Consider the following 18629-nt stretch of genomic DNA (forward strand, 5'->3'; position numbering starts at 1 on the left):
AAATTAAGGATGTCGTTGTGCTGTTTGATGTTGCAAACTGACATTTTCTTATTACATGATTCTGCTTTGTCATTTATAGTCATGGATACACTTGTTTGTAGAGCAAGTAGTTTAACAGTTTTTTATGGTTTATTATCCCTAGGCATTTCCCCCATAGGAAACTGAATCGGAAGTTTTGAAACAATCGAAAGAAAAAGAAGAAGAAAACCTCCGCATTTAAAAATAAGGTCAATAGCACATACTTTTCTAATGGTGGAGTAGTAAATTCAAATTCAAATGCAGTACATACTGAGTAGTAGGCGATTTTGGACACAGCCTGTGTGTGTGTTCGGGGCTGGGACAGGACCCATAACCAACCGCTGATGATGATTGGTGTGTCTGAAAACTTGATGACTGGCTTAGAGTACATTTTCATCATTTGCCAATCAGAGGAAGACTAGTGCTGACGTTTACGCACAAGCTCATGCAGTCAGTCATACACACCAACGACCAGGAGTCAGATCCATGGCAAATCCAACAAATTCAAAAGTAGTGTTTGCAAACTGGAAATATAGGCACTACTTTTCCCTCGTTGAGATGAAAGGCAAGAATGTTTATGTATAGTGCAACTTATTCCAAGAAAAAAAAACGAGTCTTTCTGCGTCGATGACAAGTAATTCTAATCTAATTAAGCACCTCACGTCGTCACGTGCCCCCACAAAATTAGTGGCTACGCAGGTGATAACTTAAACTCTGCTACCAAAAGGAGGAGACAAAGCCAACATCAAAGCAAATGCAACTTTTTTTTCTCTACTGCGAACACTTATTACTCAGACAGAATTAAAAAACAAAATCTCTAGATATATAGTTAAGGACATGCTGTCGTTGTTGCTCACACAATAAATAGTGTATATTAGTGTATAATGTTTTAAATTTATTTTATATTAATTTGACAAATTAGATTTTTTTAAAGTAACACAATAGTCATTTTCTCTGGAATTTAGTTACTTTTATAATCATGTAACTCAGTTATTATTTGTAAGAAGTAACTAGTAACTATAACTAACCTCACTTTTAAAGGAACGCTTCCAATACTGGTATTAGTATAGATTGCAATAATACAGTCGCAAATTAGCTTTGTTGTGTTGATCAAATAAATTGTAAATCACTTAAACTATTACTAAATACTTTAACTTCACTATTAAACTATAAACTTAAACTATATTTTGTATTATTGTATAACATGTTGCTATAATGTAATGCATAACTGCTGAGGTATTATTTTCTACATTCTTGGCCTATTTAAAAGCTGAAGAGAAATAAATCAATTTCTGAAATATTAATGGTTAACAAATGCTTTTAGACCTTAAATACACATTATTTACATATTTATTATTTTAAATAGTTTATTGTTATTTATTTATTATTAAATTATTATTTATTCTTTTTTATGAGATTTAATTGATGTTTGATCATTAGTTACTTTCATCCTTGCTATAAAAAAGGTGTCAAAATAGAATCAGTGGCAATTTGCCAAATATATTTAACCATTTCTCATATTTTTCACACTTTTGGAACTTTATGTACACCTATTGACAAACCTTTGCAGTACTTTTTTTAGAATACTGTGTATTTTTAAGTTTTATAAAATGTGCTCTTGAGTAATCATGACATTTAGTGAATACAACAGTAACATTACAGTAGCAATCAAAAATTCTGCAATTTTCTTGATTGCTGATTAGGGACAATTTGTTTTAGTTTTTTTTGTTGACAAAAAAATAAAATTGACAATTGTTGTTATTTTTTATTCTGTGTCACAGAAAAACTGGAATGAGAAAATAGAGTACACGCATTGAATGTGTTATGAGGGCAAAAAAATAAATAAATAAATAAAATAAATAAATAAATAAACAAACACTTAAATAATGAATGAATGAATGAATACATTAATTAATTAAGTACATCCATCCATACATACATGCATACATACATACAAACATACATACACACACATAATGTCATACATCTTACTGACCATGTACTCTTGTATTGTACAGAATTTAACATGACCCTAAATGTAGATTGGAAAAAATAAAAAATAAAATTTTGCTCATTGTCAGTTTTTGTGCAAGCTCCTGCGGGGACTATCGGAAACTTACTGTGAAATGTTCCTAAGATTTTATATTGCATGTTGTTTGTGGAAAGTAAATGCTGTTTCACATCCAGAAATCCACCACAAGCTCTCTCATGCACACACACTGTCCGCAGAGAATATATGGGAAATTCACTGCTCTCTATCAAAACACTGATGAAAACCATCTATTACTACACAGTATAAAAGGAAATGATTAGTTATCATTTACTCCAACAAACACACAAAGACGAGACGCGGGCAAAAATCACAGTCTGAGCCTCTTTTGTTTGCAGATGAAGAATCACTTGTGAGGAATGAGTTGGATCTAAAAACAGCACCAGTCAGATGAGGTCATTGCTTTGGATGTCGGTAAAGTTTTGCTTTCTCTCACTAGTCTCGGAAAGTGAGGAAAAAAGATAGAGAAAGAGAGAGAGGGAGAGAGGCAGGGGGGAAAATAATGGCTTTTCCAGATGTGGTTTTGCTCCCTTCTGCTCTGGCACTAAAACAGAAATCTGAACACTAAGGCAGGAGAGGCAATGAAAATCTGGCCGCTGTCTCGCAAGAAAGCTCACATTTTCCTTCAAATCAGTGAAACAGTCTGTCTGTTGAACAAATAGCCTAATTATGAGATACAACAGGAGATTCGTTAAAAGAAACGAGCAAACTGTTGTGCTTTCTAAAGACAGCTTCACTCATGTATTAAACCTGCAATTCATTGCTTTGTAAACAGCTTTAAAACATGAAGAAATTAAAGAAATAAATGGCTATAGGTGCTTCTACAGTAGGTGGAACTATTCATCTAACAAAATTTAGCAGGCACAGGATGTTAACATAACGTCAGATTGACGTTGTACCTTAACGTCATGGGACGTTGCATCTTGTTTGGAAATTAAATTTGGAGTGACATCCAAACCCAACGTCAGGTCGACGTCAATTTCCAAAGCTGGACAGACGTTGCATTGCGGTCACATTCCAACGCAAACAAAAAACAACAAAATACCAACATCTAATGATGTTACAGCTTGACGTTGTGTGGACATTATCAATTATCTATCAGACATTGGATTTTGATCACTAACGCAAAAAAAAAAAAAAAAAAATTTCAACGTCTAATGATGTTACAACTTGATATTGTGTGGATGTTACCAATTTGATGTCTATCAGATGTTGGATTTTGGTTACTTTCCAACGCAACCTAAAAACAACAAAATGTCAACATCTATTGATGTTGCAGCTTGATGTTGTGAGGATGTTACCAATATAACATCTATCAGACGTTGGATTTTGGTTGCCATACCTGATGAATAAATGTCAGTATGTTACTTTAATTTGATGTTGGTTTAAGATGTTGACTCGACATTGAGTTTTGGTCACTTACCAACACAACCTAAAATCAACCAAATATTATCATCTCACTTTATTATTGGACGTCCTAAAAACGTTGTCCTCAGATGCTGGTGACCTTAATCTAACCTAATATTAGCGGCTTTTCGGAGGACTATACAGCCAGTACAAAACACTTAGATTCAGTGTTCATTGTTTATTTCCTAATGTTATTTACTAGCTCTGCCTTCTCGATGAAATCACAAACAAACAGTAGTTTAAAAAAGGGCAGCGATTGGTTGAATTCTAACATCTAGGTTGATTTACGTGCACAACACACCAAGAATTTAGAAGTCAAAACTAAACTAAAACTGAACAATTAAAAAAATTATGGAAATAATAAAAACACATCTAATAATGATGATACACAGGGCAACTTTTTGAGCAATGCCCAATCCGTCTTTCAGATGAGACATTAAGACTCTCTGTGGTCATTAAAAATCCCAAGGCACTTCTCGTAAAGAGTAGTGATGTAACCATGGTCTCCTGGCCAAATTCCCTCCATCAGCCCTGACAGATTATGGCATCCCAATCATCCCCATCCACTGAATTGGCTGTATCTCTGTCGCTTCACTCCACCTATAGCTGGTGTGTGCCATCGCATCATCCAAGTTGATCCTGCACACTGGTGGTGGTGTGGAGAGACCCCCCACCCCCACCCCCCCATGGTTGTATGGCCATACACAATAAATGCGCTATACTGTAAACAATGCATTATGTAATAACCCCACACAATGCAATTATTAAATGAACGAATTATGCAATGGAAGAATGAACATGAATAAATGAGTGAAAAAATGAATAAATGAATTAATTAATTAATTAATGACCTAATTTATAAACACCAAAAACAACAATCATGTGGCAGCTTAATAAAAAATCAATAAAGGAGTGAATGAATGAATGAATAAACGATTTAACAAACCAACTATTCATTCATAGTTTGTTCATTCTTTCATTTGTTCGTTCATTCATTTGTTCGTTCGTTCATTTGTTCGTTCTTTCGTTCATTCATTCAATGAATTAAACAAAGTATTCTAAAGCCAAATAATAACTAAAAGCCAAATAATAATAATAAAAAATGAGAGGTAAAGTTTCGCTCACAACATGACGGTAGCACAATAATGCCTTAACTTTCATTTTGAATCAAACTATTGATCGTACAAAAATCCGCACTGATCATGTTGCTATGCAGAAGTACCATTTTGGGATGGGAAAATGCTCTTTATTAAATATTTTTTGAAAACCTAGAGGGAAAACCGCGCCAAACTAAACTCAGCGAGAGCACTTTGTACCCCGAGCTGGTGAAATAACACAAAGCTGGTCAATTATTCATGGAAATGCCCTGAAACATATGAAATATTAAGGGCGAGCTACAGCACTGATGTCCTTGGAGGGCAGATCACGGAGGGCAGCTCAATCCACAACACAATCCGAAAAAAAAAAAGGCTGAACCATGACGAGCAAATGCCATCAAGAAGAGAGTCAGATATAGATGAAGTGAGCGAGCGCTGCTTACTGTGGCTGTGCCGGAGACCGCCTGTATGCTGTTGTCTGGTCCGCTGGGCTCACTGTGCGTTTGGGCAGGGGTGTACAAGTTCAGCGTGTGCTCTGCCACCGGGGTCTGGCCCGAGTAGTCTGGGGTCGGGTGAGGGTGGGACGGCGTGTACTCAGCAGGAATGCCGTTCTGAGGGGGAGCGAACTGGGCCGATGGGAAAGGCTGGGCCATGGTTTCTGGGGGTGCTGGGGCGTCTTGATTACCCTGAAAAAAACAACATTTCAAAAATGGTCAAATGACTGCCTGGGTAGTTTTAAATGTTATATGTTTCAATTGATAATACGTTAAAGACAATAGCGTTAAACATTTGTGCTATTATACAGCAGATATTTTGTTTAGAATACCTAGCATATTTCTTTTTTTTTTGCGCCTGGATCAGTCCCTTAGATTCAATGTTCATTGTTTATTTCCAGACGTTATTTACTAGCTCTGCCTTCTCAATGACATCACGTACATAGTTTTTAAAAAAAAGCAGATATCTATATATATCTATTTTATTCCTCGTTATTTGCTATTTTCTGTTTATTTTTGATTTTTTATACAATAAATTATTCTCTTTTTTGGAGTACTTTGCTTGATGCATGGTTTTCTTCTTCTCCTATATTTTACCAAAATTGTCACAATATACATGCTACTTACTTCAGTCCCTAGTCTAACATCAAGAAGTCAAACTACTTTGGGGATAATAGTGCTGAATATTTGTGCTATTACATGTCAGATATTCTGTTTACAATCTATTATAATTTATTGTTTCTTTTCAAGCTTTTCTAAGGTGTTTAGCTTCATTTATTCCATGGGATTTGCTCAGATATCCATAAAAACTGTCAAATATTTTCCTTCGCATTTGTTAAAAAGTTTCGCATACAAATCACAATGCTGTCAAAAAAAAATCTTCTTTCACACAGATCCATGGAAATAATAAAAATACTAAAAATAATATGCAAGCCAGTCACTTTCAGTCCTGTAGTTCGCCATAATTGTTTAGGTTGTCAATTACTCATATACAAATACACACACTTCTAGGTTAAGTTGGTGTGATATTAAAGGCTATATTGCAGATTTTCATTTTCTTTTTACTCTTGCATGACATTGCACAAACTTTTCAAATTGCAGTTCACACAGAGACAACAACAATATCATTGTCAAATACTTCAGAAGTAAGCAGTTTATGGCTCATAACTAGGGCCAGACAGAATCTGCAGACTTTCTTTGCTATTTCTACAGAGAATTTTGTAAAAACAAATCTGTGCATTTATGCAAAATTATTTTGGAAGTATCATAACAAAAGTTTTCATTCATTCATTCATTCATTCATTCATTCTCCTTTGGTTTAGTCTTAATATATGACATAAAAAGAATAGCTTTTTAGCTTTTATTTAATGTTTAAAATGCTAATCCAATTAGATCCACTTATTTGGTAAACAAAGCAAGTCTCTCATATAATATATCTACTAATACACAGAAGTTATTACTTTACAAACTGTATTGTAATTAAATAATATGAACATATTCATATTAGTCAAAAATATTACTGAGCTTAATTTAAAAACTAAAAATAAAATAAACATTTTTCCACACATTTGCACAAGTAAATAAATTAACTCAATGATGGGCTAAAAATCTGTGGAAATTTGTGGAGATTTCTGCACACACAGATTCAGGTTGGGCCTAGTCATAACCTAAATAACTAGACAAAATGTATAGAATAGTTTGCACAACAAGACAGTCTTTAGCTTTATGCATCAAACATGCTCAATATAAGGGGTTGTCTGCATACTTTTGATTCATAAATGCCCTCTACACACACACACACACACAAACCAAATGCTTCATCTGGCATCAGTCGTGCCCTCTGTGTGTTAAACCATTAGTGAAGCTCACGCTCAGCTTCAAACACAAGTTCACCCATACAGCTGTGCCAATTAAATTACAGTGTTAGCATGCACCGGACCGACAACAAATGAACAAGCACACCCACGGACAAACAACACACATCAGACCTTTATCCCAGGAAGAGCTTTCTTATTTGATCAGGACCAATTCATCCACCTCCCAGCACCCGGATTATCCACTTATGCATGGAGACGTCGCTCCACCCCACACAACAAATCAACACTAAACCGCCACTTTGCATGCTGCACTCGAGAGACCAAAAAAAAAAAACTGGCTAAATTAGCACTCGCTATCAATAAACAATGGCAGATTAGCAGAATGAAAACACACACACACACACAGAAGGATTGAGATAATGGGGAAGTTTGATGAAAAATACATTCATCAAACAGCTGTGTGTGGATTTGATGTGGATGCTATTTGTGTATACTTCAGGTGCTGGCAGATTTCTTTGTATGGTTTTGTATAAGCAGATGGTGTGTTTTGTTCTGTCGTCCATCTGAACAAACATATTGCTTTAAGGTCAGTCTTATTTTAGTTGTTCTGAAGTGTTTTAACGTGAGAGTATTTATAAATATTTATGCGTTTATTAACTTTTACTATTACTTTTTTGTTAGGGTTAGGGTTTCATTTGAACATTCGTTTTATTTAAGTTGATTGTGATATTTTTATGCATTTCATTCGTTTTAATAAGGGATCACTTTTCCTTTTACCCTTTTTTATAGATTTTATGTTTAATTTTAACAAATTTATATGTTAAATTTATTACTCTTTCTATTTTTTATTAATGAAAAAGTTCATTTTTTCCCAGTTTTGGGAAAAAATCTGAAAATACCAAAAGCAAAAGACATTAAGTATTCAACATGTCACCATTTTTTCTCTGCTGTTGACTCGAAATTTTCTCCAGATGTTAATAACAACAGGCTAATCAGGAGGACCGGGAGAATTCCCGGTGGGCCGGTCTGTTTTTTGGCCGCAAGGGCCGGTGTCCCTAGCTGCTTGCACTCTCAGCAGATACACTTTCTTATATATTTATTTATTTATTTGACCACAGCCTCACTCTTTTTATTAATTATTTTGCCGCAGCTCCGCCTTTTTTATTTATTTTCTCGCAGCCCCGTGAGCAAAATGCAGCCTGTAGGTAAATGATGGCGTAACTATCATTCGACCCCAAACAGTGGCACCTTAGTGAAAATAACAATTCGAATAATTAATATTAATGAATATTAAACCTGCTTAATGAAAATCAGATGATTTACTACATTAATACATCTGACATAACTTGATAAGAAATCGAAACAGGGGAGAAAAAAGATTAAGCCATCAATAGAAAGTAATACTGTGGTTAAAAGTGTCTTGTGGATAACAGTTCAATATTTATTTTTTATTCCAAATGCTTCAAAGTAACAGCGTCATTGTGGTCCAGTGGTCAGCACGTTGCCTTACGACGACGCCAACCCGAGTTCGAACCTCACCTGATTAATTATTTAATTATTTATTTTTCATTTTCATTGTTAAGACATAAGACTGTTTGAGTTGCTGAACATTTGAAGTTCTAAAGCAGCTGTTTTTTGTTTTTGTTTTTTTTTTTAAAAGAACGTGATAGTTTCATTAGAAGCTGAATTGGAAATGACGTTATTTTAATATAGTCAGTCGTGAATTGAGGTGGGCCGGTCTAAAGGTTGAAAATCCAGGGCTGAAAAGGAGTCCCACTCCGGCCCTGAATAACAACCAAATATTTGCAAATATGCTAAGACAACAAATATAATTAGTTTACAAATTAAGTTATGTGCATTAAAATGAAATGACACAAGAAAAAAAGGATTGAACACATGAAGAAAGTGAGGTGTAGAAAGCCTAGACAGCAGCTGAAATCTCTTAGTAGTTCTTCAGCAACCCTTTGCTCTCCGTCAGTGTAAATTAACATTAGCTGCTTCAGTCCAACATCTACATTACCAGGAGGATAGAGATTAAACCAGAGACATTTCAGCAAGACAATGATCCAAAACACAGCCAAGGAAACTCAAACGCTTTCTGAGATGGAAAATCAAGCATGGCTCGGCAATCACATGACTTGAATCCAATAGAAAATACTAAATAAGGATCAGTTTAGATAGAAAAACCAACAAAATCAAGATGTTTAAACTCTGCTGAAGTCTGTGATAAAATCACACCTGAGAAATTCACGTGACTTCATTCTTCATATGAGAGTCATCTTTAAGCTAGTAAAAATAGACATCAAAGGGATCTAATTTGTTATTTTGCTTTTTTTTTTACAGGAGGAAACTCACTTCATACACAAACATACACACACACACACACACACACACACACACACACACACACACACACACACACACACACACACACACACACACACACATCTTCTACGTGCCAAACCAGGAGTTATGTAGGCAGAGATATCCCATCACCCACAGGCCTGTCGAGAACACACTCTGACACGGGACAACTGTACACACTAAACTAAATGGAAAAACTCTCTCCCACCACTTTCTCTCCTTTGACTATAATGCCACACTACAAAAACACCCCCTACGTATAAAGCGTAGGATAAAAGGAGAGAAAGTCCAGTTCTATCTGTGATTTAAAGCAACATCCCAGCCTAAAATTAAAACCTGTCATCATTTGCTCACCCTATTGCTGTTCCAAATCTAACTTTCTACAGTGAGAGGAACAGACTGTTATTTTGTTTACTCATTTAAAACATCTAATTCATCCATTAATAATTAGTCAAATCTTTTAGTCAATCACTAAATCGCATTTCTTCTGCTACTGCAAACTAAACAAATCAATATCACGTTTATCATTTGCCTGCAATCAAAAAGAAAAACACTGGTGTGGAAGAATAGTGCCCGGAAATTCATTATGGTTAGTAATTTTAACTAAACCACAGTGAACAGAGGCATTTTGTTTATGTTTGTAAGGCTGATCTCTACAGCACGATCTCGAAGTGCTGCCATGTCCACTTATTATAAATGATGTTCCAGTTTAAAATAATGATTGCAGTGCACACTTCTATATATTTTAGTCTTATTTATTAATATGATAAAGAATTTTAGTTTATGTTCATGGACTTACTCTTATTCCTGTTGTTTTTTTTTGTTTTTTTTTTTTCCTTTTTTTTATCAAGGAAGATCTGGCAACACTCATGAGTCAAGCCATACCACATGCTGTACCTTTATTTCTAAAATAATATCTAAATTTAGATTTACAGTAGTGTATATGGCCACTGACATCACATGGTCCACATTTATAGCAGTTTTACTGTACTTTTAACTGTGCTGTACCTTTTTAAATGGAGAGTTTACCCAGAAATGAAAATGAACTCACTGTTTACTCACCCTAAAGTGGTTCCAAACCTTTCTCTGTACTGTTTAACAGTTTCAGCTTTCTTCACATTGTCTTTTTCTTCTGTTTAACAGAAGAAAGAAACTCCTAAAGGTTTGAATCACGCAAAGGTTGAGTAAATTATGACAAAATTTTCTTTTTTTTTTTTTAGGTGAACTATCCCTTCAAGGCTTGACAGCTGCTATTCCCATTCACTGCTCTAACAACTGAACATGTTGCTGCTAATCATCAAGATTATGTTCAAGTTTCACGTTTTCTCATTTAATTAATGGTTAAAACAGCCACAAGACTGACGACTGAAGTGCTTTATAGCATCATAAAACTAAAAATACAAAAAGATGGTGAGAATAAAGAAACACATATAAGGCATAAAACTGACAAAAATAAATTCCCAATAGGCCAATGAAAACAAGTGGGTACACTGTAAAAAGCAATTAGTTGACTTTACTTTAAATAATTAAGTAAACCCATTGCCTTAAAGGTTTGAGGAAGATGATTAAAAAAATCAAGTAAGTGAATGTAAAACCACAGAATTACAAGAATTACAAGAATTTTCAAGCAAAATCCACTTGTCACTTTTAAGGCAATGGATTTACTCCCTTTTTTGATGAGTTCACTTTTTACAGTCTTTTAAAATTTACGTTTCAAATCTCATCACTCATTACTTTTTGATTTAATGGCTAATTGGTATGATCACATTTTAATATGACTTGCTCATCCCCTTTTAAGGGGTAGATTTAGGGATTTAGGACGTGAAATCCTACAAATTCATACAAACTAACCACTTCTCTGACAACACATAAAATAGTTACTTTCCTTTAGACATCAGGCCGGAAAAAATGCACACATTGTAAGTCGCTTTGGATGAAAGTGTTTGTCAAAAGTGTAAATCCGAGTGCTGCGACGAGCAGCCAAGACGTTTTCCAAAAATTCACCTTTTGGATTCCTCCCAAGTCAGCTTGGGAATGACATGTAAATAATGACAGGATTTTCATTCTTGGCAAGTTGAGAACGAGTCGAGGAGAGCCAGGAGGGAAGCCGCAACTTGCTACTCTGTAAATGGGACCTTGTAAAAAAAAATCCCTGCTGTTCCTTAAGCAGATGTTACACACATCACGCTGTTTCCCATTAACACCATCAGCACTTTGCGTAACACATTGATATTCAAGAGCGGGCACACCATGCCATAATTAGACTATCATTTGATCAGGAGTGCTAAACTCTTTATGCACAAGTGTCAGAAACGTTAAAGGGAGGGTGGAAGGAAAGTCAGCAAAAAAGACAGAGGTGCCTCGGCGGTGTGGGAAGCCCCTGCCGGTGCAAGTCAACTGGGAGGCTCTACATTTGTGGTCATAATAGTCAAGAGAGGTTTTTTTTTTTTTGGAGGCCCTCGTAAAATAGCTGTTGGCAAACACTGAGAGAAAAAAAAAAATAAAAAGGAATGGCAGACAGTCAGGCTTAGCTAAATGCTTTGGCCTCCACCCTAATGAGAACCACATTTGGAGGACTGAAATATGTTTTACGTGGCAGCGCGCTGGATTCATCACTTCACTGCGCTCAGCTTCCAGGCAAACACTTACCAAACACACGCAGCTTTGTTTTGGTAAAGGGCTTTTTACAACACTTTGCAAACATAATTTCACACACAACCAGTCCTACGCCTCCCTCGCTCTAAATTTCGCAAACGGTCGCGATGAGTTCAAGCGCATGCTGATGCCTTAAAAATGATGGAAAGCCAGGTGGAGCGCAGAGGCACTAAAACGGTGTACGTTTCGGAGCGCTTGTGTTTGGCCAAATAAAGCGTTTGAAGAGCAGCCCGACAAACTCTCTCGCTCCATCTCTCAGGGTGGATGACGGAACCCGGCTCATTTAAATGATCGTGCCTGCCAACATTTGTGAGTTTAGCCATTTGGATCGACCCGAAATGAAGCTTGGAGATGGAAAACCAGCAAGGAAAAAGAAGGTACGAGGAGAAGAGATAGAAAGCAAAACAGCTGCTGATAAGGCAGCCTGAAAAAGAGTTGCTGAAGGGGGCTCCCTCTTTCTTCAAAGCGCACGCTCTCACTCTTTCTCTCTCTCACACACACACGCATACGCACACACTCAAATGCTGTCATACACAAGCCGCCCCGCTCTACTGTGCAGCCGCAGCACAAAAGCAAGACGGGCAGGAGGAGGAAAAAAAAATGCAGTAATGCGCTTGGTAAGCAGAATAACAGGAGAAAAAAAAATACCTGTTCCACCATCTTGCTCCCTTTTTCCTCCATAAACTAAGCAGCTGCCTTAGTCCCAATCCCTGCAGCATCTGCCTAAAGCAAGCATCAATTATAGATGAGGGTGTGTGTTCGGCGCTGTGTGTGTAGCGAGTGAGTGTGTGAGTATGTGAGTGGGAGGGAAGGGAGGGGTGGAGAAGGAGGAGGGAACTAATGCAAGTGAAAGCTGGGCTCCAAAATTTCTCTCTCTCTCTCTTTCTGTTCATAACTAATGTGTGAGCCTCTGAAACGCTAGGCCGTTTGGTGAGCTCGAGAAGTACATTTAATTCAGAGTTGTGATGTATAGATTGTGAAATGTGAAATGATGTGAAAGCTGCCCTTGTTGTTTGTGAATGTGCGGCTTAAGGGATTGTACTGCTTCATGAACTTGGGAAAATAAACAATTAATTCTGGTGTTTCTTTTTTTTTTTAAAGATATAAGGAACCTGGAATATATATAATAAATCAATGTGTGAATGTATGAATGAATAAACTAATACAAATTTATAGTAATTTAAAAATAGAAAAATCTAATATTTATAAATCAGTTATAGAATAAAAAAAGTAAAAAAAAATGTACATATGCTGTTACAGTAAAAATAAAAGAAAATAACAAATTTAGATTTGCTCTAAAGCCTAGAAATCTAAAATATAATCAACACAAAAGAATGATGATGATGATAATGATGATGATAATAATAATAATAATAATAATAATACACTGTAAAAACTCAACATTCAACTTTATGAAATGAAATGAGTGTATTATCATTTACTACGGATTAAGTCACAGTACTCATTAGGATTAGTTTTTGAACTTAAATGGTTTGTTGCAATTGGTTTCCTAAAATGGTTTGAGTTACCTTAACCTTTCGGGTTTTACAGTGTAATACTACTACTATTACTACTACTACTAATAATAATAATATTAATTACTATTATTATTTATTTTTGGGGTAGTATCAGAGGAGACCTGCATAAAGTTTATAAAATCAAGTGATTTTTCTAAACGTGTTTAAAACAAATGGAATTTTTAAATTAAAAAATTATAATTTTTGCGACGCATTGGCGCAGTAGGTAGTGCTGACCAAGAAGGTCCTCACACCAAGAAGGTCGCTGGGTCGCTGGTTTGAGCCTCAGCTGGGTCAGTTCAGTTGGCGTTTCTGTGTGGAGTTTGCATGTTCTCCCTGCGTTCACGTGAGTTTCCTTCGTGTGCTCCGGTTTTCCCCACAGTCCAATGATATGTGGTACAGGTGAATTGTGTAGGCTAAATTGTCTGTAGTGTATGAGTGTGTGTGTGTGTGTGTGTGTGTGTGTGTGTGTGTGTGAATGTTTGCCAGAGATATGTTGGGGCTGGAAGGGCATCCACTGCATAAAAACGTGCTGGATAAGTTGGCGGTTCATTCCGCCGGATTAATAAGGGCACTAAGCCGAAATGAAAATGAATGAATGAATGAATGAATAAATCATAAATTCACTGAAAACAAATCTATTAATAAAAAAACATGATAAACAACAAAATAACAGGACTTTATTTTGATGGTCCCCTTTGTACATTTGTGTTTGGTCAACAGACTACGTATAATCTATTAAGAATTAGCTGGCATGTAGCTGCAATGAAACTTAAATTCAACAAAGGGACCATCAAAATAAAGTAATACAACAATAACTTTTAATTAAAAATAGTGTTTTCCAAAAACAATTAACTTCCAAAAAGAAAATATTTGTTACTTAACTTTTTAACCTTATAAAAAGTATAATTAACAAAGTATAAGTAATAAATAATAAAATTTAGCATGTTTATTTATATTATTAGAAATAAATGCATTTAATAAATATTTTCCTATACACCTCAATCAAAACTAAATATTCAACATTTTCAACCTATTCAACAAAAGTACTAAGCACTTTTACAACACACTCTCCTCCTGAGGGGAAAGAATTATGCAGGCTAAAATCTACATTGTATACGATTGATTCCTTCATTGCTAAACTGCTTTTCTTACTTAATTGTTTTGCCTTTTTTTCTAGTTTAAATATTGAAATCTACTTAAATCAAGAAGCATTTTACCAAGAAATAAAATTTTCTATATAGTAAGTTTTTTTTTTCTTATAAACAAGCAAAATAATCTGCCAATGGGGTAAGAAATAAAATCTTGTTTTAAATCGTAAACCTAGAATCGTTTAAATCGTTTAAATAATAAACAAGATTATTTTTCTTACCCCATTGGCAAATTATTGTGCTTGTTTCAAGGAAAAACTCACTCAATTTAGGCACATTATTTCTCAATACAAGACAATACTTTTTACCTGTCTAGAAAAGACTTCTTAATTTAGGAATTTGTAGATATTTGCACTAGAAGTAAGGTAAAACCTCTAGGTAAGAAAAGCATTGGAGTAAACAAGAACCATAATGTTTATTTAATCAAGTTTGATGCTCTATCTGGAAAGTTCTGTTTATTGCTTGTTTCATTTAAGGATGTGCACCAGCAAGTACAGTCTGAGTGAATCCTGACCCCTTTTCCATTCATCAATATAGTAGATTTTTGTTGGGTTTGGTTGAGAGGTAAACAGGATCAAGATCCACTGTCCTTGCTCTTTCAAACACACTGACTTGCACAGCGAAATCCTGGGCCAACTTGGAAAAAAAAGGAAAACGGCTGAGGCAAGGCCTTCTTGAGCCCCTGCTGGGCCCGCCCTTTCTTTCCTATAGATTGGACGTTCGATCAACCTTCACCTTTGTTTTCTCCTCTCGCTCAATGCAGGATTCTCTCCACAGGCACTCCTTGTGTGTGTGTGAGCTCGCATATGAGCAAGAGCAAGTGTTTAAGGGCCGGCGTGCTGCCCCTTCACTCCAGACAGTCAGCTGGCTTCTGTCCAGGGCCATGAAGTGCCACTTCAGCTGGACACGCGCTCAGCTTAGAGGGCAAACCATTCCCCAACAGACCCGCAGTGACATACGGCCACAGAGCGGGGCAGGACCCTTCCACTGTTCATTATCTCAGTCGCTCTTTCCTTCCCGTTGAGCTTCACTCTTTTTTTTTCACCGTTTGCAGTCGGCGAGCGTTCACTCAGCGCTTATGGAGGAGTTTCGCCATTTGGTGAGTGCGTGATAACTCGGAAAGCCAGACATCAAATCGCACTCCCTGTCTCCGAGTAAACAAATTAATAATGCAAGAGCTTTTGTAGCGCATGGGTGTGAACTATTTTGAAAGTAACCCATTTCCCAGCAGGAGGCTACCTTTTAAACATGCAAACTGAAAAGAAAAAGGGACCCAGCAGACGTTGAGGGAAGAAAAACGCCCCCGCTAGCTTGAAGTTTTTGCTGTGGGTTCAAGGGTGAAAGGAAGCTCAGATCGTAAGTTAACTCTGAGGCCAGTGTTCATTTGCAGGAGGTTTTGATCAAAATATTCTTCAGATGTAATAAATACTCGTCATCACATCTTCATACATTTAGTCAATTTTACTTTGAATTTGAGAAATTTAATTTAGACTAAAATTCTTTCACATTTCTGAATAGCCAACTAAGCAAAATAACTGATAAAATGTATTTCATTGTCTGCTAGTAATCATTAAACCCAGAAACTGCGTAAAAGTGTGTATATGATATATGCACATAGACTTTTAATCTTTAGCCAGCCAGCCCGACAGCTTCCACTAAACTGTCTTTCCATTACAAAATCTCCACGTTTAAATTCTATTTTCTTTAAAAAATAAGTGATCTTCACTGCCTTTTAGATATACGACATAAAGTGAGTCTCAGACCAGACAAGAAGCACTGCATTAAATTATATTTCTCCCTGCCATGTCTTTAAAACATGAACATTTATTTTATCTCAGTCTTTTGAATAGAGTTTCTGCACTAGCCTGCTGGTACTAGCGGTTACACTGTCTATCCTCTTGTTTTACGCTTGAACAACTAAATGAATGCTTAAGTTTATTGAACTGAATGTATTTTAATAACATTACCATGTCGATTCTGTAAAAGGAACAATATAAAATTTCAAATAGTCAAAGAAAACATTCACCTGAAGTTTACAGTTGGCTGAAAACACTAGCTGTGCATATACACCATTATGTTTTTGCATTTCATAGTATATGCTTAGCTTTATCATTTCTAGTTCCGTATATTCAATGAGCCTGGCTTAGAAACAATGATAACACTATATCAGTTTCATATTCAGTTTAAGAATCAATTCACAGGGCTATCTATTGGCGCTTATAAGCTATTAAGACATTGGCTGTCTATAAGTACTTTAAAGTATGATCTTATTAATCATCCATAATCATGTCCAATACCTAAACCCAACTATCATTTATTGAATAGAAACAAATTAGTGGTTTGTTAATAGTGAGAATTAAACCTTAAAATAAATAGAGTGACTGAAATGATAAAAACTGTATGGTTGAAAACAATAGAACCAATGCCTACACAACTACACAAGACTACACAACATCAGCCTGATTTTTGTTTGACATAGTGTGTTGTGAGTAATTATCATACAGATATACAACCAAGAGCAAGCTCTGTAAATTTGTATCCAATATCCATTCCCAACTTTAGTCATGGCACAGCAAAAAAAAAAAAAAAAGAAAAGAAAAGATTGTTCAGGTGCTAGTGGTGAAATTATGCAACAGAAGGAAGGTTTGTGGGCAGCACAGTGGGTTTCCTCCGGTTCACGTGGGTTTCCCCCAAAATTCAAAGACTTGGTACATGATTTTGTACCTGAATGGTTCATAATGGTACCTGAATGGTTCATACTGGTACCTAGAAGTACTTTTTAGGTTTGTGTGGGTACTAATATGCCCCTTTGAGGAACCAATGTGGATTCTTTGGGCACAAATATGTATCTTTTAGAAAAGGTACTGCCCCAGTGACAGCTCAAGTACCTTTATTTCTGAGAGTGTAGTATAGTATGGTTCAGTACGGGTCACCTTTATCAGGCTTGAATTTCCACTGCCGAAGGGTACCAATGGTACCCTTTTGGTAGGCATGGTATATGACAGAAAGCTGTAGTCAACGCTAAGTTCACATATTGTATAAGATCTTCTTACAAAACAAATGCTTTATATAAATCAATGTTTATGTATGTTAATTAGTCACCTTTATATGAAAAGAATTTGATTATACTGTAACTGCTGATCAATTATAATACGAAATAGTCTACTGTAACATCTGTGATTATATAAAATAATTAAAAAAACATGTTTCCCAGAGATGGGTTGCGGCTGGAAGGGCATCCGCTGCATAAAAACTTGCTGGATAAGTTGGCGGTTCATTCCGCTGTGGTGACCCCGTATTAATAAAGGGACTTAGCCGACAAGAAAATGAATGAAAAAAAACAAAACATATTAACAGATTACAGCCTTACGCAGTCTCTGAAATTATACTGTTTACAAATAAAAATACCCAAACAAATATTCTTCATGAGCACATGTAATGTTAACATCTTGTTAAGAAGTTTGTCATTCCAATTTTATAAAATAGTCCAAAAGGCGAACATAATAATTAAACATGGCAGTTTTTTTCATGTTTTAGGTTGCTGAACGAATTATTTGCTCTGCTGTTTTTTCAAGGCATCCCCTTCAGGCGTCACTTTTGCGTTTATTCGTTTCTGAAAAGATGTCAAAAGCACTTCTATAATCACGCCCGAGTTATTATTAAGAGCTCAAGTTAATTATTTCAAATATAGACATGCAGAAAACGCATTCAAATCTCTAGAGAAAGTGAAACCAATCACGATTTTAGACAGCCACGTAAACAACAAGAGGACATACGACGGATTCTGTTCTTCTTCTTGGATTTGTGGCTGTTCATCAAGATGATGACAAGGTTTGTTTAAGCTCGTGTAGACCATGGCTTGTTATTATATTTATATATTATTACGCTGTAATATCTTCATTGTGCATTTAAAAAAGGTGCTTCCTTTCTTTTCATTCTCCTGGCTTGTGCACACACTAGTGACGTTTCTCTGTAAACCAATACCATTCAGCTGCACATCTAGCTGCGCCCTTGTACCTTTTTATGGTATGGTGCGGTAACCTTTTTGGTACCTTTTCA

General features: G+C 35.9%; 1 protein-coding gene across 50 annotated transcripts in view; it reads right to left on the reverse strand.

The window, feature by feature from the left end:
- The window catches only part of rbfox1 (RNA binding fox-1 homolog 1), a 445956-nt gene that overhangs the window by 78862 nt on the left and 348465 nt on the right, over nt 1-18629 (reverse strand). For 38 of the 50 annotated variants that reach the window (XM_073939678.1, XM_073939683.1, XM_073939725.1 and 35 more), the window contains one exon: nt 5016-5258. In XM_073939678.1, the coding sequence (XP_073795779.1) occupies nt 5016-5258 (243 nt within the window). Of the gene's footprint in view, nt 1-5015; nt 5259-12550; nt 12685-18629 lie in introns of those variants that run through there. The other 12 variants (XM_073939907.1, XM_073939897.1, XM_073939834.1 and 9 more) reach the window with 2 other exon arrangements.

Source organism: Danio rerio, chromosome 3 (genome assembly GCF_049306965.1).
Source record: "Danio rerio strain Tuebingen ecotype United States chromosome 3, GRCz12tu, whole genome shotgun sequence".
Lineage (NCBI taxonomy): Eukaryota > Metazoa > Chordata > Actinopteri > Cypriniformes > Danionidae > Danio > Danio rerio.